Source organism: Tasmannia lanceolata, unplaced genomic scaffold, assembly GCF_043159265.1.
Source record: "Tasmannia lanceolata isolate RefF3 unplaced genomic scaffold, GAP_Taslan_0.1 ptg000019l, whole genome shotgun sequence".
Taxonomy (NCBI): domain Eukaryota; kingdom Viridiplantae; phylum Streptophyta; class Magnoliopsida; order Canellales; family Winteraceae; genus Tasmannia; species Tasmannia lanceolata.
The window spans coordinates 29408525-29436522 of NW_027518696.1; the positions used below are offsets into that span (position 1 = coordinate 29408525).

Below are 27998 nucleotides of genomic sequence, written 5' to 3' on the forward strand. Positions count from 1 at the left end.
TGTGCTCATCACTTTGCTTCACCTACTAATTCACTTTGCTTCACCTACTAATTTGATTGTATTACCACACCACTGGAACTCCATTGTAGAATTTTGACAATCGGTGACGATAGGACCCAATGTAGCTAACCACTAAACAACCAAAACCACATCAGCACCCTTAATCGGAATAATGAACAAATCAAATGTGAATTCATGAGATTGAAGAGTAAGCCTAACATTGCAACATTATTTGGTGCAGAGTAATGATTCGCCATTGGCAATGAGAACCTTGAATGGTGGTGTTGGCAGAATGGGCCAGTTCAGTGCTTTGGCAATGTATTTTTTGACGAAGTTGTGGGTAGAACAACTATCGATGAGAACATGAATAGAGTGAGTAGAACTTACCCCTGTGATGCGGATAGAGCTTGGGTTTTGTTGACCTACCAGAGCATAAAAACTGATTTCTGCTGCATCGTGGCCGTGGATTTCCTCCAAAGGATCCTCTGAGACTAATTCTGGAACAAGCTCTTGAGACTGATCTTGCACCTCATCTAATACAACTAGATGGTACAATCTTTTACCACAATCATGGCCTGGACTGTATTTGTCATCACAGAAATAACAGAGACCTTTATCACGCTTACTTTTCATTTCTTCTTTTGTTAATTGCCGAGTTCAAACAGGAACTTGTCGAATAGGAGCTGCGGTGATGGCCTTTCATGGAGTCGCTGATAGAGCAAGTAATAACCCTGGACCACCGGAGGGTTTCGACCAATTTGAACGCCATGATTTATTCAGGTCATCGTATTTTTCTTCATAAATACGGGCTAATACAATTGCTTGTAGGAGAGAAGTAGGTTGTAAAACCATTAATTCCCTTTTCATGTCCGGTATGAGACCCGAAATGAAGAAGCTAGTAAGAAATGATCCAGATAAGCCACTGACCTTGTTGGAGACTTCTTCGAATCGACATTGATAATTCTCTACTGTAGATGTTTGATGTAATTTGGCAAGTTCTCCTCTATGATCTTCATAGAGAGAAGGACCAAATCGTAATTGGATGGCGTCTAGAAAACCTTTCCGCAAATGAATCAGATTGTTGGATTTCGCCCATTGGAACCATGAAAGTGCAGAACCCTCGAGATGGAAAGAGCTAATCAGTAAATGCTGATCTTCGGGCGTGCTGTAATAGTTGAAAATTTGTTCGACCTTGAATATCAATCCCCTTGGATCTGTTCCATCGAATCTGGGAACGTCCATCCGTATAAACTTTGTAGACGACGGGTGATTGTTAGCGCGCCTTCTTCAGAACTGCTAACAGAATGGTCTTCGCCATTAGATCACTGGAAATACGTACGTTGAGGACAAACTTGTAGTTGCTTGATCATGTTGACAAGCTCTTCGTGTTGCTGGGATTGAGTTAGACACAATTCATTCAATTGCGGTTGATACTGTTTGAATTGCTCGTTGATTTTCGATTGAGCTCTTGTGTTATCTGCCATGGTGAGGAAACGAAAGGCTCAATGAAAGCGCCAATGTTAGGGTTCTGAAGTTTCGAATCTAAGAATTGCAGAAAGATAGAGCTAGACGAAGAAGAAAGAGAGGGAGAAAAGGAATAATTTCATTCATTGTCCTCTCCTATGAGACCAGGCCCTTTTAAAAAGGAGTTTTACATCAGTTTGTTATTTTCTGCCAGATCTATGTCATACCTGTAACTAACATATTCCCTCCTCATTACATCATTACTATTAACTAATTTGTAAAGTAATCTAATCATTATTCATTACTTATCTTGCAAATTCAGAAATTAGCATAATCAAACATCCACAATGGTGTACGCTTGACTCTGTTTTCCCTCCTAACTCCTTGTTTAGTGTTCCTCCCTTCTATCTCTGAACCTTGCATCTGATCGGTCGTCATCTGTTGATCGACGGTGCTAATAGTCTCACATTGAAAAGTGAGAAAAGTGGAGAGGGGTTAATAAGTATCTCTCTAATTTTGTCTCTTGATTTAAAATCAAATTGCATTTGCAAATGAACACAAGCAAGTGTGCGGCATGGCCAGTGAGCTCTAGGGCACACTTTGCACTATGCTATGGGAGAGGGTTTTAACCCCGAGCAAGAACTCCATGAGCAGAGGAAAAACTAAAGTCACATAGAACAAAAAAATTTGATTCGTTCTTGCCCTAAGCCCAGGATTAAATGTTTTATTCGTAATGAAATAAATATCAAAGATTGAACATATACATCAGATGTTGCAATGTTGTTGGAAATCGTCTGCTTGATCTACTCCTCGTATTGTTGCAAACGTTCTCAGTAATGTAACACCGCTAGTAGAATCGATAGATTCCTTTCAATTGCACTTAGGGAGATAAATAACTCTTGTGCTTTTTATCTTCTAGTTGATGACCAGAAGTATGAGGAATGGAAAAAGAAAATTGGAAGCTATGGTGCTCAAGATGCAGCCAAATATCAAGCATGAAGTAGGGGAGAAATTAGTGAAGGCTCAGGACACCAAGGGGGATTGGATTGATAGCCTTGGACTTCCAACCACACTTATATTTTTTGTTGAGTTTGGATATTCAAGGACTCCATATTCCAGAAAATCTCTCTCTTTAGCTTTATCTCTTTATTATTTTGATTGTTAAAGATAAATAAAAAATTGAACTACACAAAAACAGGGAAAAGGTTGGGCGTGCAATCCAACTCCTCCCCTATTTTTTCTCAAGTTGTTTTTATCTAATCTTGTAGTTCAATTTGAATTTGAGTTGCTTTCCTTTACTTTCTCAACTTCCCTTAATTTTCTCAAAGAGCTAATTATCCATTTAAACTTCAAAATTTGAAATTAAATAAAATAGGGGAGAGATGGGACCCTTAATTTTCTCAAAGAGATAATTATCCATTTAAATTTCAAAATCTGAAACTAAATAAAATAGGGGAGAGGTGGGACGACCAAGCCATGTTGGACGTCCTAGCCATCCCCTCCTCTAATTTTATCAAAGTTGGTTTTGTCCAACTTCATTTGAAATTTGAAATTCAAATTAAAAACCTTTTTATGTATTGCATCATTAAACACCTCTCATCCAATGGAATAAAAGCTACTTTAAATAATTCATAATTCCTTATTTGCCCATTAGTTAACACTTAACTAATATATTTGAACCTTAAATGCCCTTAGGCCTTAGGTACATACCATAATAGCAATCTATATCTCCTCCCTTGTATCCAATACAACAGATCAAATCCGTTCATGCAATTAAATAAATGAGGGATCCTGATCCTCCAAGGACCTGGGTGGTCTTACACTATAGCAAGTGGGATCGTAGTAGGAATCCGACAGTCGATCGTGTAGAACCCATGATGGGCCCCATTGTGATCTCGCATTTGACCAATGTCCTCCACCGAGATGTAACCATAAAGATGACCGTCAGATCATCTAAGATGACCGCCAGATCATCTATACCCCTAGACGTAACCAGTGGACTCCTACTACCCCCTGGGCCCTAATGGTATACATTCAAGTCAAGCAGTCTAGGCCCGTAAATGTATTTGCAAATTCATTTCAAAAAATATGTAGGTGTTTTGAAAAAATCATTTGATAAATACTTTGTCAAATCTACCTAGCCAGGCTATTTTATAGGCCACCTACTCTGACTGAAACTGTAGATGACATCCCTTGAGAATAGGGGGCAGGATTCCAAGTCGAGCATCTCTATTGACCTCTTGGGCTTGCCCTAAGATTTAGTCTTACCCCGAATGTGACCCTAACCCAGAGCCACTATAAGCTAGACCAAAGCCTTAGAGTGGGTCCATAGACCAATATGATCTCTCAACCTTACCCATTACAAAGCCTTTGTTTAATAAGAATGAACTAAGCCTATCATACCAAGCTCTAAGTATTCTGCCCAGACAGGACCCTTGACCCTTTTCATCAAGAGGCAAGGAGATGACATACTCATTGTGCAAGTTTATGTTGGTGTTACCATTTTTGGTTCAACATATGAGAGTATGTGTGATGAGTTTGCTCAATGCATGAGCAAAATGAATTTGAAATGAGCATGATGGGAGAACTCAAATATTTCTTAGGTCTACAAATTCATATCAATTGAAAAATGGCATATTCATTAATCAAGAAAAATATACAAGAGAATTGCTTAAAAAATTTGGGATGGATAGCTCTCCAACAAAGCCTACTCCTATGAGTACATCCACCAAACTAAGCAAAGATTATCTTGGCCCATCTATTGATCAAAAGAAGTATAGGGGTATGATCGGAAGTCTACTATATTTGACTGGTCGCCGACCCGACATTATGTTAGTGTCTGTTTATGTGCTAGGTTTCAGTCAGACCCTAAGGAATCCCATTTGCGAGCTGTCAAAAGGATATTCAAATATCTCAAGGGGACTCCTAGTCTAGGTTTATGGTATGAAAGTTCCAAAGAATTTAACCTAGTAGGGTATTCGGATGCAGACTGCCGAATGTAGAGTTGATAAAAAAAGTACAAGTGGCACTTGTCAGTTTCTCGGAAGATCCCTTGCATCTTGGTTTAGTAAGAAGCAAAATTCAGTCGCCTTATCCACTACGAAGGCTGAATATATTACCGCAGAAGCTTGTTGCGCACAAATCCTTTGGATGAAAAGCACCTTGGAAGACTATGGTCTCTAATTTGAGTATGTTTCAATCCATTGTGTTAACACAACTGCGATCAATTTAACCAAGAACCCCATTCAACACTCAAAGACAAAACATATTAAAATTAGGCATCATTTTCTTAGAGATCACTCACAAAAAGGTGACATATCTATTGAATATATACACATTGATGCACAACTTGCCGACATATTCACTAAACCCCTAAGTGAGGAAAGATTCTGTGATCTTAGGAGTGGCTTGAATATGTGGTCACTTAATCAAATAAAAGAATTTAATTGAGCTATTAATTGTGTATATATATATTATTTACTTGATGGTTTGTGTGATATTGAATGCATGGTCATGGTGTCCATTCTAACTTTAAAAGCTACTCAATTGGTACTCTTAGTCCTCTTACCTAGTAAGTTGCAGAGTATGACCTTTAATTAAAACATCTAACAATTTGGCTATATGTCTCATCAAGACCATGAACACGTCTATTTGCTTCTTAGTACTATATTTACTTAGGCATGTATTCAGCTATATAGGGGGAGAAAAGGTTTTTACAAAAAAAAGGAATTTTCACATGTTTTATCTTTACCCATTCTTTTTTATGTAACTAAAGGGGGAGAAGAATGGTAATTTGATTATGTATGCATGTATACTCACTTGTGCGATCACTTTTGTATTCCATACATATGATTCCTCTAGTCACCATGATTAGCTCTACCTGTGCTTATCTTGTGCTCATTGTCATATGTCTTAAATAAATACATAAATCTCTTAATCATCATACTTATGATAAGCATATATTGAGGGGGAGGCAAAATTTGCCTAATTATTTTATTAAGGGGGAGCCTCCAACCCCATAATCAATTTAGGTTTGTCATCATAAAAATGGGGAGAATGTAAGCCCAAGGGTAAATCCTTCTCTTGTTTTGATGATCAACAAACCCAAATTGATAGTAGTTTGCTAATGGCTTCTCTAGTGTTGTGATTTAGACAGGTTTTAATCATGTCAAAACTTGAAGCTAGAAGATCAAGGGCAAGTCTTGGAGAAAGTCAAATCTTGGTGGTCAACCTTCAAGCTGGATAGTATATCAAAGAATCAAGAGAACCACAAGAGCAAGAACATGTTTGAAGACTCTCTCAAGACAAGAGTAGAATCATGCAAGCGCCTAAGAAGATTGAAGATCAAGAAGACTCAAGATTCATATAGTTTAGAATGCTTTGAAGTCCTCTTGGCATTTAATGTTTGCATATTTTGATGTTTTCAAATCATCTTTAAAACCATTTTTCATAGTGCATTAAAAGATTTAAAAACGCATGTACAAAGCCCAAACACCATGGCCCAAAGTCCCTTTGAACAAATTTTTAAAATCAAGTTTTTAACACAGGGCCGGTTGTCCGGGCTAGGCCGGGCGACCGCGGAAGGTTGGCTGGAAATCCAGCATCCTCCGAAATTAAGCCGGCCGGTCGACCGGGTCACGCCAGGCGACTGCGGAATGATTTTACAAAATTGAGAAATCATCTAGGAAGGTCTTGGAGGGCGACCGCAATCCCCCGGTCGACCTCGGAATGTTTTTAAGCAAAATAACTTTTCAAACAGGTAGCCTATGGCAGGCGACCGCGATAGGTCAGTCGACTGCGACTCATTTTTCGAGCTAAAATTGTTTCAAACATGTAGCTCTCGACGGGCGACCTCGGCCACTCTGGTTGACCGAGGAGGTTTGAATTTTAAAAATAAAAATGAGCGTCCGATAAGGGCGGGAGACCGCCGTAGCCTGGTCGACCGCGCCGGTCTGGCAAAAGAGCCGTTAGGGCCTGCGCAGGGTAGGTATACTTACCCAGTTTATTACGGTTTTGCCCCTGAACGGTCCTAAATGAACTTGGGCTATTTAAACATCATCAAAGACCTTCTTTTACACCTTTTGAACATTAATTATTGAAACCCTAAAGCTTTCTTATTTGAAAATCAAAAGGAATCTTCTTCAAACCTCTTGTGCATTAACACTTGCATTCATTTCTTGTCAAGAGGGTCTCCAAGAGCATTTAGTTTCAATCATTTCGAGATTGTGTGAGCTTGAGAGTTGTATTCGCTTTAAGAGGCTTGAGAGCTTTGTTTTACTTTTCTTCCTTGTGTTTGGAGTTGTGCTAAAGGCGTTGTCTTTCTTCAAGGTGGTGTGCAACGAAGAAGAGCGTCCTCGGTGGTGGATTGTAGAACAAGGGTGTGTCCCCTTGTGGAGGTGGAGTGTGCTTGTAACGCTTTGTGAGGCGGCGTTGAGGAGTCTCACCGTAGTGCAAAAAATCCCAAGGAAAGACCAAGTACTTAGGTAGTGGAGTAGGTCAAGTTGTGACCGAACCACTATAAATCGTCGTGTAGTCTCCTTGCTCCCTCTCTCTTCCATTTTGGTGTGATTAGTAATCTCTTTCCATTTTCTACTTTGATTACAATTTGAACAATGGTTAGAACTAATTAGGTAAATCTCATTTGCCCTAGTTATTTAAGAAGAAAATTAAAAAAACAGCAATTCACCCCCTCTTGGTTGTTGCCCTTTGGGATTTCAAAGGTATCTGGGTATATGCCATTGATGAAGAAACACCTATGCTTGGTTGGTCCTTTTCTATTGACATGTGTAGACACCCTTGCTACGCTTTAAAAAGCAAATGATTCGGTAGTTTCATCGAGTCTTGAGTCAGTCTTTCATATTAGATTAGGTATTCTTGCATTTTAGGGTGAATTTCATCTCATTTTAGGGTGAATTTCATCTCATTTTAGGAGTTTTGAAGTTGATTCGCAATCCTGAAATTCTCTAGGGGATTCCATTGGCCTCTGGAAGATGAATAATCAAGTTTCCAATCAAGTAGGAAAAACTGCTATTTTTGAGTTTCTCAGGGTTTTCCTCATTTTTGCCTATTTTTGTACCTCGGGGGTAATTTGGTCATTTTCAATGTGTTTCATTTGATCTCTAGAGTGTGTCTAAGGAGTCACGAGTCATTTCATGAATTTTGGAAAACCTGCTAAATTTGGAATTTCTCAGGGGTTTCGCTTGATTTGAAAATTTTGTGTGTCGAGGGCATTTTGGGCATTTTCAGGGGATTCCAAGTGATCCTGTTTGATATCACCCACCAAAAGAAACAAACTTAAAAACTTTCTATTTTTTAGGTTTGACCATGAAGACTTTCTATTTTTAACTTTTTCCTTTGGGGGCAATCCAATTTAAGGTCATTTTAGTCGCCTTTGGGTGCGTAATGATGAAACATGGGCATTTTGGTCCGAAAAATTATTTCTTCTAAAGGGGATGGTTCGACTATATGTTGAGGGTGCACCATAAATGTCATATGGGTTGGGTTCATCAATAAAAATTTTGAATTTAAAGGATTTTATTGAATTTTCATTGAAAAAAAACCCAAAATAAATGTCATAAGGCCCATTGGGCTAAAGCCCACAAGGTGGGGGTCCATATGGACCCACCCACGTGGGTCGGCCACATAAGTGGGCGCCCCACATGGGGAAGCCACATGCAAAAACGTCCAACATGGGATGAGGTGGTTGGTGACATCATATTTATTTTGAAAAAATAATAAAGAAAGGAAGGGCTATAATTAGAAAGGGCTAGTATGGTCAGATTAGTAAAATAGCCATAACTTTTTACCTTCTAGTCCAAAATTCTTTTGTTATAATTCTTTCGAACGTTTCATAAAGATCTACAACTTTCTAGTCTACAACGTTTCCTAAATCAGCCTCTAAATAGGTAAAAAACAAGCTAAATGTTGGGCAGCCCTCTTTGGACGAAAATCATTCATAAAAGCTAGTTTTCTATATGAGAAGGCTTCTAGATTGATCTTGAAGGATCTCCATTGTGTAATTTAGCATTGCTTAGCTTGCAAGAAACAAGGTTTAGAAATAAGTTCAATATGAAAATCAAAGAATGAGAAAGTCAAAGCACAAATTGGAAATAGGCCAAAAGGAGAGAGCTCACATTGGAAACTTCCAAATTCACTCAAACCTAGCCTTGTGCCTATAAAAGCAAACCCACCCAAGGCTTTTCTTCTCTTGGAAAAACATCCCACCTTGTTTTCCTCCTCTAGAAAATTCTTTCCCCCATTGTGGTGTTCTTGATCATCTTCTATTACTTGCTTTTCTTCAAAGCACACTTGGATTTCTTCGTCTCTTCTTCAACAAAGGTCAAAACCGGATTATATTGGGCGATCTTTGGGGTTTTCTTTTGCTTATACAAGGTGTGACAAAGCGTATATCTTGGATTTACACACCTTAGAGACAAGGAAAGCGATCAACGATTAATATCTTATTCTATGTAATCAAGAACTAGTAACATGTTAGAGGTGTCTTTTCTTTGTTTTCTTCATGGGTTTTTGTAGAGAATTTAATGAGAGGTTGTCTTGCATTATCTAATATGATTTATGATGGGTCAATTTACTTTATTACTGATTTTGGTTGAAGAATAACTATGTTACATGTGAAAAATTGGATGTTTAACCAATTAGGGTTTTAAGTAGTCTTTGAATCGATTTATAAAGCAAGTATTTCAAATCTGAAAAATTATATGTTTAACCAATTAGGGTTTTAAGTAGTCTTTGAATCGATTAATAAGGCAAGTGTTTCAAATCTAAGAATTTTTCGCAAAGTTATATTTTCTGAGATTCAATTGGATTTAAAAAAATACTATAAATCTAAAAGTTTCAATAGAATTCATTTATATTGATGGCTTTAAAATTCGATCAACCAATTAGGGTTTCAAGTAGTTTTTAAGTCGATTTACAAAGCAAGTGTTTCAAAACCAAGGATTTTTCGCAAAGTTATATTTTCTGACTTTCAATTAGGATAAAAGAACACTGGAAATCCAAAATTTCCACTAGAATTCATTTATTTTGATGACTCTAAAATTTGTCCAAAAAATACCTAGAAAAAGGAAATTTGACAAATAAAAATTCGTTCATGTATCAAAACAATTCAAAATTGGACAAAATTTTATTCTTAGTAGTATTTTAATATTTAAATTTCATATAAAAGTTTCTGAAAAATTTTGAGTTTATTTATTATATTTACTGGAATTATTTAATGAAAATTACTTATTTTCCCATTTATGAAGGAGATACCATCAAATGAACTCCTCGGAAGCTGAAATTTTGTAGTAAGATGAATTGGCCCTGAAAAATCATATTATGAATTTTCGGATTTGTTGTGCATGTTTTGATATTTTTTATGATTTATCTTTGAATCAGAAATAATATAATAAATATATTTAAAATAGTAAATTTTAGAGATAATGAGTGAGTGGTTTGATATTTATGTGAGTATATTATATTGATAATTTGGAATGATTTGGAGCATGTTTGCTATATGTTGCTTTGTAACAGTATCAATCTGGTCTGATTTTGTTAAAATCATTATAAATTCACTTTAATTCTAAAAGTCGTGAAAATTTCAGAATATCACGACTTTCCAGAATGCATGTAATCCTTAAGTCATTTAAATAGAAACCTTAAAAATCATTAAATTCCTTCATAACTGGCTAATCTAGGCCATTTTAGATGAGAGGGTTGTATTCATAATCGTTTCTTCATTGCGATCAACCCTTGAATTTTTAGCATCTAAATCTAAATATATTATTGGCTCCGAGGTCTTTGTCCACGGAAATCCTGAGAAAATGCCAGGCAATAGTATATCATGATTTATTTGCCGAACTGTGTAAGGGTAAAAAGCACGATTCCCTTTTATGAATTCAACCCATGTAGGAAAATAACTAATCCTTAGAGCCTGAGATTTTTCCTAAATTTTAGGTGTTAGGAACTCTTAAAAGAATTAAAAATCATTAACCTAATAATTTGGGTTGGGTAAACCCATGTTTAAGTCAATCTTGAAACCATTGGATCATGGTCCCACCTCGTAGGAACCTTTAGAGCCGCTTCAGGAACATTTACGTCACGTTGTGTTCTAGGTTTTAGGTCCTAGAGTTAGGAGTCCAGCCTCATCATAGCCTATTGCTATTATTAGCAATTGACCTTTAGATTAGTTTCACTAGTTAACCCTCTTTTCGCTGTAGGACAAGCCTAGTTAACCTAGGATGTAGGACCCACCTGCATTAGGTTAGAGAGCGTCTTGTACTTAGATAGGGTCATATAACATCTTAGATAGAGTCCTAGGATAAAAAAAATCTACTCAACTTGAACTAAATAATCTCTTTTAAACTGTCAAAACAGTCAGTCAAGTCTAGATCGGTGTCCTAGATGTCTTAGGCATATAGCTTAGTTTAGGCCACCGAACTACGTCGACTCTGATCCTAGTGAGGCTTGGGTACGTAGGCAGCTTGGATGCTTGATGGAATACTAATCACGAGTCGGCCCCACACACAATCAGTGGGGTTTTTTTAGGGTAGTTTTTATGTTCTTTCATCATTTAAAATCTTAAATTGAAATTGATTAAATCACTTCGGACTTTTTTTCAAATTAGAATTTTAGGAGAATTTTCACATATATTGAATCCAAACGATTTAAGGAAATCAAGATACACATTAGGAAATGCATTAAAATTAGATCTTATGAGGTATGTCATATAGTTCGCACATTAATATAGAGTTAAATGAGCCATTTAAAAGAAATTCAAGAGAGTTAACTTTTGGAATTGAAGACCGGATTATCGAGCAAGAATGATGCATGTGGTGGTAACTCCCCATACCTTCCATTCTCATAATCAGGTAACGAATCTATATTTCTGGTCAATTATTGGTCCTAAATCTCTCATCTAGGTGGCGACTCTGTCATTCTCTTTTGCGTGAAATTCGGATTGCTTTAGTGATCCCAAGTTCACGAAAAAGATGAATTAAATCAATAATAAAAAATGGCACACGCCATTCACGTGGGTACGGGAGACAAAGAGAGAGGGTCACGCGCTGCGCCCCTCTCGCGGGATTGGGTCCCACAATATGGTTCAGATTTAGCTTTTCATATTCAAAGTTCTTAAATATGATTTAGGGGTTTATATGATGGTTCAAATTTAGGTGCTTTGATCTCTAGTCTTTTGGGCTTCAAATTGTCTATATTTTGAACTAGCTTCTGATGGCATTTCCTCTTGGGCTATGGGTTTTCTCATATGCTTTTGGAAGTAGGAGATGATACTTGTAGCTTTTTATCATTTATTTTTGCTCTCCTTTGTTTTCCAGGTGGTTGGTATCCTCATTTGAGCTTCCTCTTCAAGAACTGTTCCATCATTTGCATGGTAATTAATATTCACAGTTAATTTTTCTTTCCTTCCATGTCGTAGATAAATATATTTAGGTAGATGTGCTTGCATGTGATTGGATGGATGGTTTGTGGAGGGATGGTTTGTGGAGGGGTGGTTTATGGATGGATGGTTTGTGGATGGATGGTTTGTGGTTTTGTTGTTTGTCATTGTGTTGTATTTTACATTGAATTAATGAGTTCTTATGTAGAGTAAGATGCCTCGTCGTCTTACAAGGAGGAAGAGAAAGTTGATGCGAAGAGATGAATCGAAGCATATGAATGAACTAGTTGGGTGAGCAATCGCACTATTAATGGCTGGGGCAGCTACTATGTTAGTACACTGTAAAGAATACTACGAATAATATCTTACAATATCTTGTTAGAGCTCCCTATGAAAGCCATTACTTAACGCATCATACGTTCATTACTTTTGTCATCCAATCAGATGAACATTGTCATAACTTGCTACGGATGAATGTCATCTGCTTTCATCAATTTGTCGTAAGCATTGAAGAAAACCTAGCTACGGGACATACATACGTGTTAAAGTCCCAATTGAAGAAAAACCTAACTACTTTTGTCATAAGCATTTTATAGCTCAAAATATTTTGGTAATCTGTGACTTTGACCTAAAATTCACGTATGTCCTAGCCGGATGGGAGGGTTCGGCTTCTCAGTCGAGAGTATTAGCGGATGCAATAACAAGGCCTGACAAGATTCCACTTATTCCAAATACATTGTATATGACATAGTTCCATTGTAGTAAACAAGTTCCCACTTATTATTAGTTGCTGATATAGAATCTATTTTTATTTGTAGGAAAGTTTTACCTCGCCAATGGCAGCTACCCTCTCTTGTGACATTTCATCACCCCGCATCGTAAGACAACATACCACCTAAATGAGTGGAGAGGGTGGCCTCTACGTACTAGTAATGAGTTGTTCAATCATAGACACTCATTGTGTTGAAATGTCATTGAGTTCACATTTGACGTCTTGAAGAACCGTTTCAACATTCTTAATAAAGAACTGATGTATAATTTCGATAAGTAGATTGACATCTTCTTGGCATGTTGTTGCATCCATAACCATATTCGGCGTTTCATGCCTGATGATTCAATAGTAGAAGCTGTGGACAACTTTCTAGCTGCACAACTCTTTATAGAAGCTGTGGAAGATGAGGACATACCACGAGATCCTCCTCAATCAAGGGATGATGACAAACGAGCAGGAGAGGAAATTAGAAACACAATTACCACACAGATGTGGAATGATTTCAGTAGACGTCATTAACTTTAGGGGATTATACTTTCATGTTTGTTGCCATCGACGTCATTTGTAGGTTATAACTTTGTTATGTTATATGGTTGTATGACTTTTTTACTCTTTCACTCCATATATGGTTGGAGTAACTTTGTAATGTTTTGATCTTTGGTTATGTTGGTTGTTATATGGTTGTATGACTCTTTTACTCTTTCACTCCATATATGGTTGGAGTAACTTTGTTATGTTTTGATCTTTGCTTATGTTAGTTGTTAAATGGTTGTATGACTCTTTTACCCTTTGACTCCATATATGGTTGTATAACATTGTTATGTTTTGATCTTTGGTTATGTTGGTTGTTATATGGATGTATGACTCCTAACAACCATATATGTGCTTTGAATCAGAATGACAACTACTCCACAAAACTCACAGAAGAAGGGGAAGAATGTTATTTGGAATGACCAAATGGATAAGGTGCTAGTAGATATCCTCATAGTTCTAATCGCGGAGGGGTACAAAATTCCAAGTGGTTTTAAGGAACACGCTTACGTAGCTGCGACCACTGCAATGAATAACTTTTTCAACCTCAATCACAACAAGGAGCACCTAAAGAACCGCATAAAGACTATGAAACAAACATACAAGAATGCCTGCATCATCCTCACTAGAAGTGGTTTTGGTCAGAACGATGACACAAAAAATGGTCACCTGCGAGAAAGAGATCTACGATGATTACGTCGATGTAAGAAACACTTCCTCTCAAGATACAATATTTTTATAGTAATACCATATTCAATATCTTCTTATTTTTATGCTCTTTATCACAGGCTCATCCAGAACATAAGAAACACTTCACTACCCATCATGTTTTGCATGACGACATGTCCAAATTCTTTGGAGATGAATTCACAAAAGGGGCCAAGTCTAGGACTCATGAGGATCCAACCATAGAAAGTTCGCATCCAGTTAGTTTTGATGACATTGGGGAGAACTTCGCAGATGACCATGCCCCCATGTCTCAATGCCCACCATCTCCGACGGCAGATCCCATTAATCGTGGTAGTGAGACATCTCCACTATGGCGAGTTGGTAGCAAACGACTCGCCAGGGTGGGGCATGTTTGGACAGCATGTCGCATCTTTCATCAAGCATTGACAAGGTTGCCGATGCCCTCACAGGTTCGAGTGCCCCTGCTTACCTTGCACACCTTTGCGAAGCTGTTAGAAGGGTTGGTGGTTTTTCGCAGGAGATCTTTTTGAGGGCCAAGGAGTATCTCACAATAAATCCATCTCAAACGCATCTTTTCATCATGTACGAGGAGGACGAGAGGAGGTCATACATACGAAGAAAGATGGCTTGTTTCATCAGGCAAGAGATGGATGATTGAGGGAGGAGATGGCGATGGGTGACGTATCTTCTATCTTTTTATTTCATTGAACATTACTTTTATAGCACTTTTTTGTGGGAGTTATGGTGATATGAACTTTATGGTGGTAGTTATGATTATATGAACTTTATAGTCTTTGTTTTATTTTATCTGTAATGATGCTTTGACATTTGGATGGTGGTTAACTACGTGATGGTGGTAGTTAACTTGTTATGGTAGTATTAAGGTAAGTAATGGTGGAAGTTAACTTATCTGTAATGATGTTAATTACTTTTGATGGATGTAGTAAACTTTTGGTGGTGGAATTTCATGCCTACTGTCATATTCTTATCTTATATCTTTGGATGTGATATGTTGTCTTTTTTGTTAGGTGAGTATGGGGAAGCAAAAGGACTATGTTGTCTTTAATGGCAGACAACCTGGGATTTACTATACTTGGCCAGAGGGCCATGAGCAAGTTGACAAATTTAGCAGAGCATGCTACCGCTCATACGGGACGTTGGCGGAGGCTCAATCACAGCTAGCTACATATTTCGAGAGAGCCAAATATCGGAGCTGCGAAAGGGTCGAGGAAGCGCAAAGGATAGAAGAGATGCCAAATGAAAGGGCAGAGGCGGTGCCACAGGCGGCGACATCGATGTTACCATGGGTTTCCCTCTTTGTTGTTGGTTCCATTATATTGCTTTTAAAACCTGTTTCTTAAGTTTGTTTGAGAATTTATTTATGTTAGTGGACTATTTGGTAGGGTTTGGGAGCGTAACTTGCTTTATATGTGGTAAAGAACATATTCTGTGCTGTTTCTTTTCCATTTCTTGGCAACTGAATGCACATTCCTGCTGTTTCTTTACTGTTTCTTTTTCGTTTTCTGGCAACTGAATGCGCACTCCTGCTGCTTTGTTAGCAGTTTCTTATCCTTTCCATTTCCTTTTGCCACGTCATTTTCTTTTCCTTTCCGTTTCCTGCGTGCAACTGAACAGACCCGAAGGGAAAAAACCTTTATCAGGGATCGTGTAACTGACACTATAGATTTTACCGATGCCAGATGTAGCGGCGGGATGCCAGATGTAGCGGCAGATTTTAGACCGCGTGAATGTAAAGATTGCAGAGGTTTTACTGCTAAAATTTTGGACTTGTACCCATAGATTTTAGAACTTTTACTCATAGATTTTAGAACTTTTACCAACGGTTTAGACTAGTGGTAAAACCCAACTTTCTTATATTGATGAATGCTTCAATAATGCACTGCTTGTACCAGTCTAACTAGGAGGACGACCAATCCAACATGGGGACATGTTTATATAACTAGTAAAAGTGCACGTGAGTTGCACGTGTGGCTGGGTATTTGTAGACACCCCATTTTGACTAAGCCCTAAACCTTCCCGGTTCGTGCCAAATCCATCCGAATCTCAGCATTAGGGTTCTAAACTTCACTCTAAGCTTGATTAAGGCTTTATTTTAATCTCTGCAAAATTTCATCGAGATCGGAGTTCGTTTGCTTGGCAAACGGGCTGAAATGGTGTGTGCAGTGCAAAGAGAGGGTGGCCCACACTGTTTCTTTGATTTCCCCAAAATCCATGTATTTCAAGGAAAATCCAAGTCAAATCAAGACCTCAAATACCCATGTATACATATTTGGAAGCCTTGGGACCTCAGAAAAACCCTTGCAAAATCCCAGAAAAATTCGACAAAAAATTTCGAAAAAGACAAGCGGAGTTTGTGCTGTTATCAAAAAGTATAGGGGGTGATTTAGCCTGGTGGAATCGCGCATGTGTGCGCTTATCAAATGAGTGCCAATATCATTTTAAAAAAAATATATAAATACGAGCATAAGCTTTTGTTAAAGAAGAAAAGAGGGAAAAATTGAGAATTTCCATTTTTTTCCCCTTTCTAGAGAGAGAAGCTCTGCAAAGTTAGAGAGAGAGAATAGATCTCGTGCGATCCAAACCCTAAATTCGTTTCTATTTCTTCTCCGATCAAGTTCAATCGTACTCCGGCAAGTTCCGATCGATCAAGGCCTTGAGTTTCAATCTCAGATCATTAGAAAGAGAGAAGGAGATCTCTGCAATTTGTCTTCTCCGGCAAAGTCTGCCGGATTCTGGTATTCTTCTCCGATCGTCTCTTCAGTAAACCTCCGGCCAGCAATCTTCCCTAAGCTACTTCATTTCTTATCAGTTCTAATTTTCATTTTCTTTTCAAGGCAAAACCCTCAGTTTCGGCCATTGAAACCTTAATTCATCACCGATCTCCTTCTCCGGCGAGCTCACCGGAACTCCGGTTGAGATCTTTTCCTTGATTTTTTTTTATAAAAGTTGCTGATCCATCTAGATCTTTCAGATCTGTCTTAGAAGTTTTGAAGTTTTGTTTTTCCACATTTCAAACCCTAACGCCTTCACCTTCAAGATCCATCACGTCCGGTGGAAATTTTCACATTTCCCGATCTTGAAGCCAGCTAATCCTCTGAAATTAACGAAATTTTGGAGAACACCGAGATCTGTTCAATCTTGATATGATTCTTTGCAAATTTTGAGGGATTCTGAAAAGCTGGGAGCAGAGATCATTTTCCGCCGGTAGCCGCATATCTTCTCCGGCTCAAATCCGGTCAGATTCCGGTCAAATTTCGACCGCAAGATCCAAGACAGAGAGATTAGATCAACGGATTTCAAGCTCCTCGATCTTTCAGGTTCTTTTTCTTTTTCTTTTTTGTTTTTTTGTTTTTTTTTTTTGCTTCTTTTGATCTCAGTTTTCTATGTCTGTTCTTAAATCTGGAAGAAATAGTTTCTGCTACTTTTTCTAGAGATTTTCAGATTGAATTTACCTTCCAGATTAGTGAATTTCTAGTTTCTACTCCTCGATGGTATTTTATATGCTTTTGATCTTCAGTATTAAGTAAATAAAGAGCTTGAATTTCGGTTGCTGGATCGGGAATAGGAATTGCATGTGGATCTGTTGGAATTCGCGTTTTTCTGGTTCAGATCTCTTAGAAATTTGAATTGGATCTTTTTTTTTGTTTTGTTGTGAATTGGATCTGTTCTCGTTTTTGGTAGACAAGGTTAGCTATCATTTCTTCACCAGATTTTTATTCATGTTCCACTAATCTGTTTCAAAATTTACTTTTATCATTTCTGCGAAAATTAGCTATCATCTCTATTAGGATTGAAATTATAGAAAGCTACAATTTTCAAGAGAAGGAGGACCTGGTGGTGTGACTTATTTTTACAAATTGAGCTCATTACTGTTTAGAATTGAACCTCAATCATTAACAATTTCAGAGTGGGGCTGATGTGATGAAAATTAAGAAATGTTGAATGAATGTATAAAATGTAGCTGGTTATGTTATTGCATTCTTTTAAACATTGAAGTTGTTCTTGATAGAAACATTATATAGGGAAATTGAAGTACGGAATTCTATCCTTAATTCAGCCTCAGTTTTGGTACTTTTTGCTCATAATTCAGCTCAATTTTGGCATAAAATTTTGTCCATGAATCAGCCTTTGTTTGTACACAGATTATGTCCATGATTTCGCTCTTGTTTGAACACAAATTCTGTACATGATTTGGCTTCAGTTTTGACATAATTTTGTCTACAAATCAGCCATGGTTATGTTCTCTATTTTTAACACAAGAGATGTGTTGTCCCTGTTTTAACACAAGAACTGTGTTGTCTCTGTTTTAACACAAGAGTTAGTCCATAGTGCTGTCCCTGTTTTGAGATGTTAAGATTCAGTCATTTAGCCTTGGAAAATCTTAGGACGGTCACACGAGTTCAATTTCCCTTTTCAGTATAAACATTGCATGTATTAATAGTTACACAAGTTGATGCCCTGTTATGTATTAAAATTTGTACAAATTGAAAATATCATTTAATGTGTTTCTATAATCTGTTGGAAATTCAATACTTCTCTTTCATACTAAGCTTTGAGTTAGGGTTCGAAGACGGTAATAAATGGATTGTTCAGGTGAGATTATTTTAAAGCTTATTATATTCATTCCTTATTATTTAAATGAATTGTTAATAGGAAGGAGGAGATCAGATGACTACTCTATTCGATATCATCGACATGAGTACTGTCTGATCTCAAGGCGGGATTAGAAATATTATCATGTGTATATGATATCAGATGATTACTTTGGCATCATCTGATTTCATTGGAGTCCCCGTATTGGGGTTTGTGGTTGGTTTAGAAGTGTTTGATATTGTTTTATTTTACTTTATTAGGCTATCCAGCGGCTGGTCTGGACTAATTAATGATGTTTATCATTTTATGATTGCTTTAGATTGTGTATTATTTTTTTATTGAAAATTCTTCTTTGCTTAGCACTTGATTTATTTTTATAAAAATAGAGTGAAATTTGCAATTATCTGGCAGCTTTTTCTTCTCTCTTTGATAGACTAACACAGTCTTATAGATTGCTGTTAATTTTCTTTAGATATTAGAATCCCCTTTTCTTGTAGGGCGATGAAGGCGCTAGCCCAAGCCCATCTCTAGGGGACTTGCGCAGTCCGAATAGCATTCTATTTTCTCAAAAGACTTGCCTAGTCTTTTAAATCCAAATCTTTGGAGACAGGCATTGTCTCATTAATGAATCAACCTGAGTTAACCTCTAGAAGACTACCTCTAGTCTCATAGGTCTTAAACCCTCTTTTTTGTGCGTCGTTTGGTTTTGGGAGAACACCCTACCCGCCTTGGCAACATACCCCTTACCCTTATGGGTATTGGGTTGCACATTTGCTGCACCCTAGGGCTAGGTAGCTGTCCGGCCCGGCTGGGTGTTTTACCTTTGCCAAATATGCACAAGGTCTCTTTTTCCTTGTTAGTATTTTTCTCTATCCTACCTCTGTGTCTAAGAGACTTACCTAGTCTCATTTTCTTGCTAAATCTCCTCTTTGTGCATCATTTGGTTTTGGGAGAACATCCTACTCGGCTTGGCATCATACCCCTTACCCTATGGGTATTGGGTTGCACATTTGTTGCACCCTAGGGCTAGGTAGCTGTCCGGCCCGGCTGGATGTTTTACCTTTGCTAAATATGCGCAAGGTTTTTTTTTCCTTGGTACTTGTGAGTTTTATCTTAGCTTGATAGTCTCACTAGCACCCTTCTTTATCTCTTTTTCTTTTAGGAGACAGGCTTTGTCTCATTAGCACCTCCTTCTTAGAATCCTATTTTCAGAGTCAGTCCTTAGCCTAGGAGTCTGTCCTTAGCTAGAGAGTCTGTTTTTCTTTCAGGAGTCAGTCCTATCGTCATAGGGGTTAGGATTTTATCCAACCTCTCATCAAATCTTGTGTTTTTCTATCCGCTCCTGCAAGGTATAGGATGCTGTCCAACCCTTACAGAGCTGTGTTTCTGTTCTTTTCCCCCGCAAAGCATAGGATGCTGTCCAACCTTTGCGGGATATCGGGAGTCTGTCCTCCTCTTATGATGATAGGATTTATTCCCCTTGAGTCAAAAACACTTAAAAATAACAAAAACATCTGAAAAACCAAAAATCTCAAAAATCTTGAGTCATTAGGAGAGTAGTTAGGAATTCTGTTTCGAACTACGTTGGCTTGATCCTCTTCCACGAGGTACGTAGTGCAGCTTGAGATACTTATCTCAGGTCCAGCCAAACCTTTGTAAATAAATCATTTACCCATTTTAAGAAAAAATACCAAAAATCTTCAAAACCTTGTTTTCAACAAGATCTTCCTCTAGAGTTAGGAGTTTGTCCTAGATAAAGAGTTTTAGAGTTTTGAGTTTGTCTTTGATGTGTTGTGTGGTTTGTTTGTGTTTGTGTTAGAGTTAGGAGTTTGTCCTAGAGTTATAGGAGCGCCTCCGTCCAGTCAGTTGGCGATTCATATCGCCGATTGATGATTAAGTCTTGGATACGCTAGTGATCCCATTGTTTCCCTTAGGGCGTACAGCCTAGCTACACATAGATTATAGGAACCACCTGCATTAGCTTAGGGCTAACCTGCATTTAGTTAAGGCATATAGGGTGTCCTAAAATCTACAATCCATTGGAATTTAAATAATCACACAAGAAGCTTTAAGAACTAGTCCGGTCTTTTAGATCGAGTCTAGGATAGAGGTCTAGATGTCTTAGGCATCATAGCTTAGAATAGGTGCGAAGAACTACGTTGCCTTGATTCTCGTGGAAGCGGGGATACGTAGGCTTCTTTGGATGAACATCAGATCATCTAAAGACTCGGGCCTAGGTATAGATTAGAGTCTTAGGGTTGTATAGTATCGAGTCATTTTTCTATGTTTTGCAGTGTTTTCTTACTTTATTGCGCAGACCTTATACTTTTTTGGTGTGTCGTGCATGTGTTTGTTCATCAGAACTTAGACACCCATTAGGCATGTCACTTATAACCTAGCTATGCTTAGGTGACACATGTTTCTTTTATTTTATCTTGTGTGCCTTTGATTTCATCTCCGAGACATGCATGATTAGATAGACGTCTTCTCGGAGATATTCATTCCCATTTCATATGATTTTCGCCCAAAACTCTTCAAAATTATTAAGTAAATGGCATAAGAGACCAGGTGTTTGCACTTGGGCGGATGAGGTGCTCTTTAGACCTTCCGAATTCGTAACCAGGCACGAACCTTATTTTATATCTCTGGTTATCCGTTGCAACAGAGCATAGTATGGGATCCAGGGCCCATTTGCCTTTTTCCTTGGATGGCGACTCTTCTTTGTTTAAGGTACGCCTCGAATCTGGGCTAGTCCCCGAATCGAGAGGTATCTCACCTTTGTATCGCCACTCATGCTGTGAGAGGCATTATTCTTTCGAGAGTTCCTTGGTAGAGCTCTCCATTCACGTGGATGATCCGTAGAGACTTGAGCGCGTGAGACACGTCCCTCACCGCGTCGCCTCTCTCTCGGATCGGGGTCCACAGTATTTTACTATATAAAACTGCAAAATACATATTGAGAGTGAATGTAACGAGTATTTTACTACATAAAACTGCAAAATACATGTTGAGATAGATACACACATAATATGTTGCTGTAAGCCTGTAACTACCAAAAACCAAAAACTCCACATGGGCTAGGAAAAGTTGTCCAAATGCAATACAATCTTGTCGTCAATTCCAAGCTACAGAAATAAAAGAAGAAAATTGAACAATGGCCACATACAAATTCTTCATCCTTTTTGCACAATGCACACAATAACCCGTTTGATGGTGAGGCCTTTTACATGAGAGGGTACGTAGCTCATTGACCCTCTTAACCCATTGACCATTGACACCCTTGTCATGACAAAATGCCAACTTTCAAAACGCCCATCATTTGGTGGTTTTCAAATGTCAAAATCTCTCTCTCTCTCTCTCTCTCTCTCTCTCGGATCACTGACCTCTAAATCTGGTTCATTCTAACAGGATTGAAAATCATCAATACCCATGCTTGCATTGAATTCATTCACCAAGAAAACCCAAAAATTTTCAAGGCCAACAGTGCTAGCAATCTTCATAATTTTTTTTTCAAGATCTATAAAATGGGAACCAAAAGGAAGAAACTGCCCAATGCAAAACTCTTTATTTTTTAGGTGAATAGTTAAAAAAAATAGAGATTTTGGCATTTGAAGATTGGTCAATCTATATAGAAACCAAAACCTACAACAGGGGCAAACTAAAAGAGAACAAAAACCATAAGTAAAAACCAATGGAACCTGGGTTGTAAAAAAAGCAGGAGTAAAAGTATTGAAATAACAACAGATCACATAAGCAGCTCTATTCTCATCGGTAAGAAATGTTTTAAAATAAAAGGGACAAATTGATGAGATAATAAAATCCATAAAATAAACTAAACAAACCAAGTACCCAACACAAAAACTTCATAAATTCGAAATAAAACAGTCTCTCAGTTAAGGGAGTAAGAAAAAATGCAAACTCATCAGATAATACACACGAGTCTCACCTTGAGAAACGCCATTAGAAGAGGCCCTGTTTAAGAACTGCTCTTTATGAAGGGTATCCAAGGTAAGCAAGCTAGGTTTGGATCAGCAACCCAAACAAGAGAGTAAAAAATGTAGTAGTAATGGTAAAGAAAAGGAAAAAAAAAGCATCAGATAACAAAATAATAAAACCCAATTACGTAATTGGTAGAACATAACATCCAAATAACCCATGAACAGAGAAAAGTAGATGTAGTACATTAAAAAAATGAACTGATATTCACATAGCAAACAGAAATCCCAAAACAACGTAAAACAAAATTATTAAAAAAAAGAATCAGAATATATAACGAGGTTCTTAAACAGAGTTAGAAAATTAAATTGCAAACCCTGAGAAATTCATATAAGAGAAAGGGACAAACCCCCCAAACAGGAAAAGAGCATGCGTGATCACAAATGATCAAAATATCCCTAAGTGGTCAAAATGATCATCTAATTGAATATGTGACTAAGAAAAGATGGGGAAGGAAGGTCGAATGGAACTCAATGCATAGATGCAGTCGTCATAGTTCATCTGTTATATTGTTATATTATCCTGGTGTTTTAAACTTCCAAAACTCAACAACTGTAAATTTTAGAAATTTCACTGAAATAATTGGCTTTGTTGTAGTAGGACATAACCCATAACCTTATGAAAATCATAGGTTTTCTGCATTTGAGATTGGATCATCATCTTGCTGACCCTTCTCAAAAGATCAAATAATTATTCTCCAAGAGCATCAACTACCTTGACACAAAATGTGCTAGAATAAATAGACATGGCCAAATCATGCAATAAATTGGAGAATCTAAATAACTAAGTAAGATAATCCCAGTGACAAATTCGGCAAGTTAGGTAGTGTTACAACTTTTACTTACCAAAACAAGACATCCAAGAAGCTGTGTAGATAATAAGAATCCACAATCAAAACCATATAGTAAGATAATTCTAGTTACAGATCAGGCAATTCTTTTATGCAGCACAGTCCATACACAATCCCAATGTGTTTCGATTAACTTCCATGTATGCATCTTGAAAAAGTATAGTAGAGATAGTGAAAAAGGTAACTGCCCATGTCAATCGTTGTGGACATGATAAAAAGAATTGCATCGCCTAAACCATCGAAAGTTCATCAACCATCTTCCTCTTAAATTCCAGTTGTGTCCTGCTCCCATGGCCTTAGATTCTTGCTTTTGTTTCTTAAAAACAATCCTATGAGTCCAAACTCCATCCTACTATTGTCTTTTCCTTTTGCCCAATTACCCTTGCACAACCGGCCAAAAAGTTGTCGTTTCTCGACCAATGGCAGGCTCTTCCCTCCTGAAACATGTCCCCTTTGCCGCTTCCTATACCAGTGGCCGATCCTCTCTCCTGAAACAATGTGTTTGAATTAATTTACTCTGCCACCAGACCCTTTATCTTCTCGCCCTGTAGAACCGCCTCCCTCTACCAATCCTTACTCTTTCTCTTCTGATTTAAGTTTACAAGAAAAGAGAACAAGAGAAAATCTTATAGGGGGCCGTTTATAGCCAAACGGTGTCAAGTGTTGGTAACAGGATTTCTAGAGAAAGGTAAGGAGAATGATCTCTGTAGACCAATGCTCTGATACCACCGTTGGTGTTTACAGTGATGAAGATACAAATAAAATTAAGGAAAATGTTGAGAGAGGGCTGTTGATATCTTCCAATTAAAGATCGTTGTGTGACAGTGGGAGTTAATTGAATGAATTCATGAAGAGAAACATGACGTGTTTTTATAGAGTTCCATATATGACTCTTCAGTCATCATAGCCTTTCACCAAGTAAAAAACCCAATTAGAAACCCATTAAAACATCATATTGCTAAAACACCCATCTGTCTTTCGTAACTGAAGCAAATCACACAGAAAATAACCTCCAGATACTATTTCAATTTCGTGTAACTAATTTGCATAATGGGAAAATAAAATAAAGGATATAAAAGCAACTTAAAATTTTGTGAAGGCAGGGGAGAAAAATGCTTAATTTAATAGGTAAAACTAATAGCCAAGTAGGAGTTAAGCATGTTAAAGTTGCTGAAAACAACATATTGAAAACTAAGGATCTGAAGTTGTGAACAACTACTGATGAATATCAATACCTTCCTATTAGGGAACTTGGGAGCTCTCCAACAATGCATCTTTGAGTAAACTCCAAAATCTTCGCTCGGTCTGCAGGAAAAAAATGGTAATTAGATTCCAAAAGAATCACTTCTCAAGAAAAATATAAGATGTATTGAGAAGAATAACATTAGAAGAAAGCAAAAAGAATAAAATGAAGCAAATGCAAATAAAATGCCAATCCTGGAATACATTAAAATTGTAAAATAGTTTGTCTCCAAGTATGAAAGGATACCTAATTTATCACAAGGTCTGCCTATTTGCTTCTATTACCCAACATACACTAAGGGATTTTGAACCATTCTATAGCAAATTTATCACAAGGTTTTCCTATTTGGTTCTATTACCCAGTATACACTAAAAAATCAGTCTCATAGAACATCAACGAACCCCATAGAGAAAAATTCTCCAACATCACACAGATTCATTGAAAATGGCACCTCTGAGAGAAATAAATAAATAAATTAAAGGAGATTCCCCATACAAAAGGAATGAAACTTTAGTAAATCTCGATAAATAAAATAGAAAAGCATTAGAACTCAGAGATTTCTACAAGCAATGAATTAAGTTGTATTAAAAACATGAGTCACCTACAACCCAATCATCCAGACATTAGAAGGGAAAAATCGATAGAAAACTCAGTCATATAAGAAATTAATAAACAGAAATCCTGTGAAGCAAAATTACTAAAAAATCAACAAAATAGGAACAAAGAACGGGAGAAATTATCAACTAACCTTAAAGAAGAACCCAAGAAAACCATATCTTGTCCAAGTCTGAAGTATTATTACCATTGAGAGCAAAAGAATCGAGAGCAAAAGAATCGGACGACATCAAAATCTTTGAACTTGAGCTGGGAGAAGAGAGACGAAAACCATCATTTATGAAAGTGTATGAAGCATTATTACCATGCAGAGCAAAAGATGCAGAGGACCACTTCAAAATCTTTGAGCTCGAGCAGAGAGGAGAGAGAAGAAAACCATCTACAGAAGAGTACTCTAACAAAACAACACTGAAGAATGGAATTATTTCTTTCACGACCCATAGAAGAAGGAACTTTCATACAATCTTGAAAGGCATATTGCTAATGGGGAAAGCCTCACTCCGGTTGAGTTTAGACAAAGGAGAAATGACATTGACTTGGTTATCTCGTGAAAATATCTCTAATTTTTCTTCTTCATTGGAAATATCGATCCAAAAAGGGTAAAAACTGAAATGCCACCGAAAATTGATTTCTTCTGTAAATGATCTACCTTATAGGTACCATTTCCCCTATCAACACATATTGGTGCTAAGATATCCCAAAAGGCTCCTTGAAAGACGCACACATTTCTTCTATTAACTATTCATCAGCACCTATTTTTATCGGAGAATGAACTCCACATTTTGGTTCAAATCTTTAAATTTTTTTACTCAAAGAGACATCCACGTACTGGTATTGTAATTCCCTCAACCAACCCATAAAACTCCTCGTTCTCAAAATTGACCTCAACCAATTTAATGGGTTAGCTAATTATTCATCAAATATAGTTGACCAAAAAAAAATGCATTGACAAAATTACATCAGCAACCATCCCGAATGCTACCAACGGAAAATGAATATAACCAAAAAACAAAGCAGATTAAAAAATAAAATAAAAAAATCCAATGGAAAAGGAGGAGACCAAAGAGCAAATACCATGCCAGTGACGATGAATAGAATGGATTCTCTTGTTCGACCCTGGTAAGTGGTAACAACATCTTCGAAGCTATAAACTATTTTCTTTTGAGTACACATTATTCTAAAAGCCAGACTCAAATCCCAATGAAGTTGTGTCTAGTGTTATGAAACTGACAAAACTCCACATGAGTACCAGTTAACTAAGTTACCAGGCAACCAACACCACAGAGAAACCACAAGCACACTGTTAAAGATAATCGAAGATAAAACCAAATGTAGCCCAAACTACTCTTGCGATCCCACTAACCGTCTAACCATGAAAAATACACAAGACCACAAAAATTTAAAACCCATTTTTCAAAAAAGGAATTATATAAATAATAAATAGGAAACCAATCAACTTGAGTTTTTTTCAAGAACTTCAATTACTCAGAATGTTTTGTAACTAAAGAGATAAGAATCAAGGAAATTACAAGCAGAGCTTTGCCATAAATAGAATTCATAAACAGTTAAAAAACAATGGATAAGAAAGCTTCAGTACCGAAAATCATCAATGTGTGTAACACTCTCACTACCCTCATGGTGCATTGCTTGCCTGGAAGATCATACAAGCCTCACTGCTAGAGAAAGAAGCAATTCTCTTCGGAACAGCTGCCCCAGGACCAGTGCGACTTGTGTCAGAGGGCTTCCTCCCGATAACTTGTGAGTGCATGACAGGAGTTCTAGCAAAGAAGACCACATTTGAAAACCCCATAGACATGGACAATGAACCAAAAGCAGAACCATTTGAATGTAGACAACAAAAGAAGCTTATCAAAAAATGAGAAGGAAAATAGATTTTATCATATTCCTGAAATAAAAAATGACCAAGGAAATCGAAAAATAGTACTTACCCAATCGAATTTTCTCTAATCCTCTCTAGAAAAGGGAGATTATCTTCAGGCAAGTTTGTGATATTCTCTCCAATGAAAGTCATGCCTAACTGAAAGAGATAGAGACCGAGAGGTTAAAAACAAAGTGTGTGTTTGGTAATTACAATACTAAAATTCCAGCCACAAGAAATGCATATTTTCAGCCTGTCTTGTCTCTCGGATCCATGAAAAAACAAAATGTTGTCACAACTCACAACTCACAAAGAGGTCCTAATATGGAAAACCAGCACAATCAAACTTCCAATAATATAAAAAAAATAAAATACACAGACAAAAAAATAATAAAATAAAAACATTACATCTATATATCAAAAACCCTACAGGAAACCAGACATGGAGAAACAATAAGAGAACACAATGACATAGAGAAAATAAATTAAATTAAATAAGGAGAAAGCCAACTTGGATTGCACTGCTGGTAAAACTCTTTAACATCTGCATCAAACACGAAAACATTCAAAAACCCTAAAAAACTAAAAGAAAAATGAAAATGAAAAAACCTTAAAATATAAAAATTAGAAAAAGAACCCGTGGTAAAGGCTTTAATCAAGAAATTACCAAGAATCTCACTTCAAAGGTGTTGGCGATGGAGATGGAAGCAAGTTTGAGAAGAAGGTTTTGTTAAAACCCGCGTGTAACATGTATTCTTAGTGGAGAAACCAACAAGGCAATTTTTATTGCAGCAATTACTATCTTCTCAATGAAAGCCAATAACATGTGCCAACGAAATTAGCATGCATTGGGAGAGAAGTTAGGAATTAGGCAACATGTTGGATTTCTTTCCATGAGGAGGGGACAACCATATATTTCGACTCTTTTCATTACTTTGAAGGATCATT

The 27998-nt window shown here is 37.2% G+C and overlaps 1 protein-coding gene across 20 annotated transcripts; it reads right to left on the minus strand.

Annotated features, from left to right (window-relative positions):
• Positions 1-36: 36 nt before the first annotated feature.
• Positions 37-27825, minus strand: LOC143852704 (uncharacterized). 20 transcript variants are annotated; one of them, XR_013236841.1, is made up of 8 exons: positions 27718-27825; positions 27562-27594; positions 27121-27209; positions 26769-26949; positions 25305-25420; positions 24549-24618; positions 22414-22484; positions 21424-21592 (listed from the first exon to the last, which is right to left on the minus strand). XR_013236841.1 is itself a non-coding variant. In XM_077362258.1 (7 exons), exons 4-7 carry the CDS (start codon positions 26806-26808, stop codon positions 1323-1325), a joined length of 336 nt encoding a protein of 111 aa, XP_077218373.1. In that variant the 5' UTR covers positions 26809-26949; positions 27121-27209; positions 27562-27594; positions 27718-27825; the 3' UTR covers positions 37-1322. The 20 variants fall into 20 exon arrangements, 3 of the variants coding, with proteins under 3 accessions (XP_077218373.1, XP_077218374.1, XP_077218372.1); XR_013236834.1 differs by having other exon boundaries at positions 21424-21858; XR_013236832.1 differs by having other exon boundaries at positions 21424-21868.
• Positions 27826-27998: the final 173 nt, after the last annotated feature.

What these genes read in the sequence shown, in the direction of transcription:
- LOC143852704 (XM_077362257.1), bottom strand. Translation starts at nt 27,594, where the DNA reads ATGTTAAAGAGTTTTACCAGCAGTGCAATCCAA. An exon ending in ATTAGAGAAAATTCGATTGG is followed by an intron (nt 24,619 to 27,120) that starts GTAAGTACTATT and finishes TTTTTCCTGCAG; the next exon opens with ACCGAGCGAAGATTTTGGAG. An exon ending in CCAAGTTCCCTAATAGGAAG is followed by an intron (nt 23,802 to 24,548) that starts GTATTGATATTC and finishes ACATTGTTTCAG; the next exon opens with GAGAGAGGATCGGCCACTGG.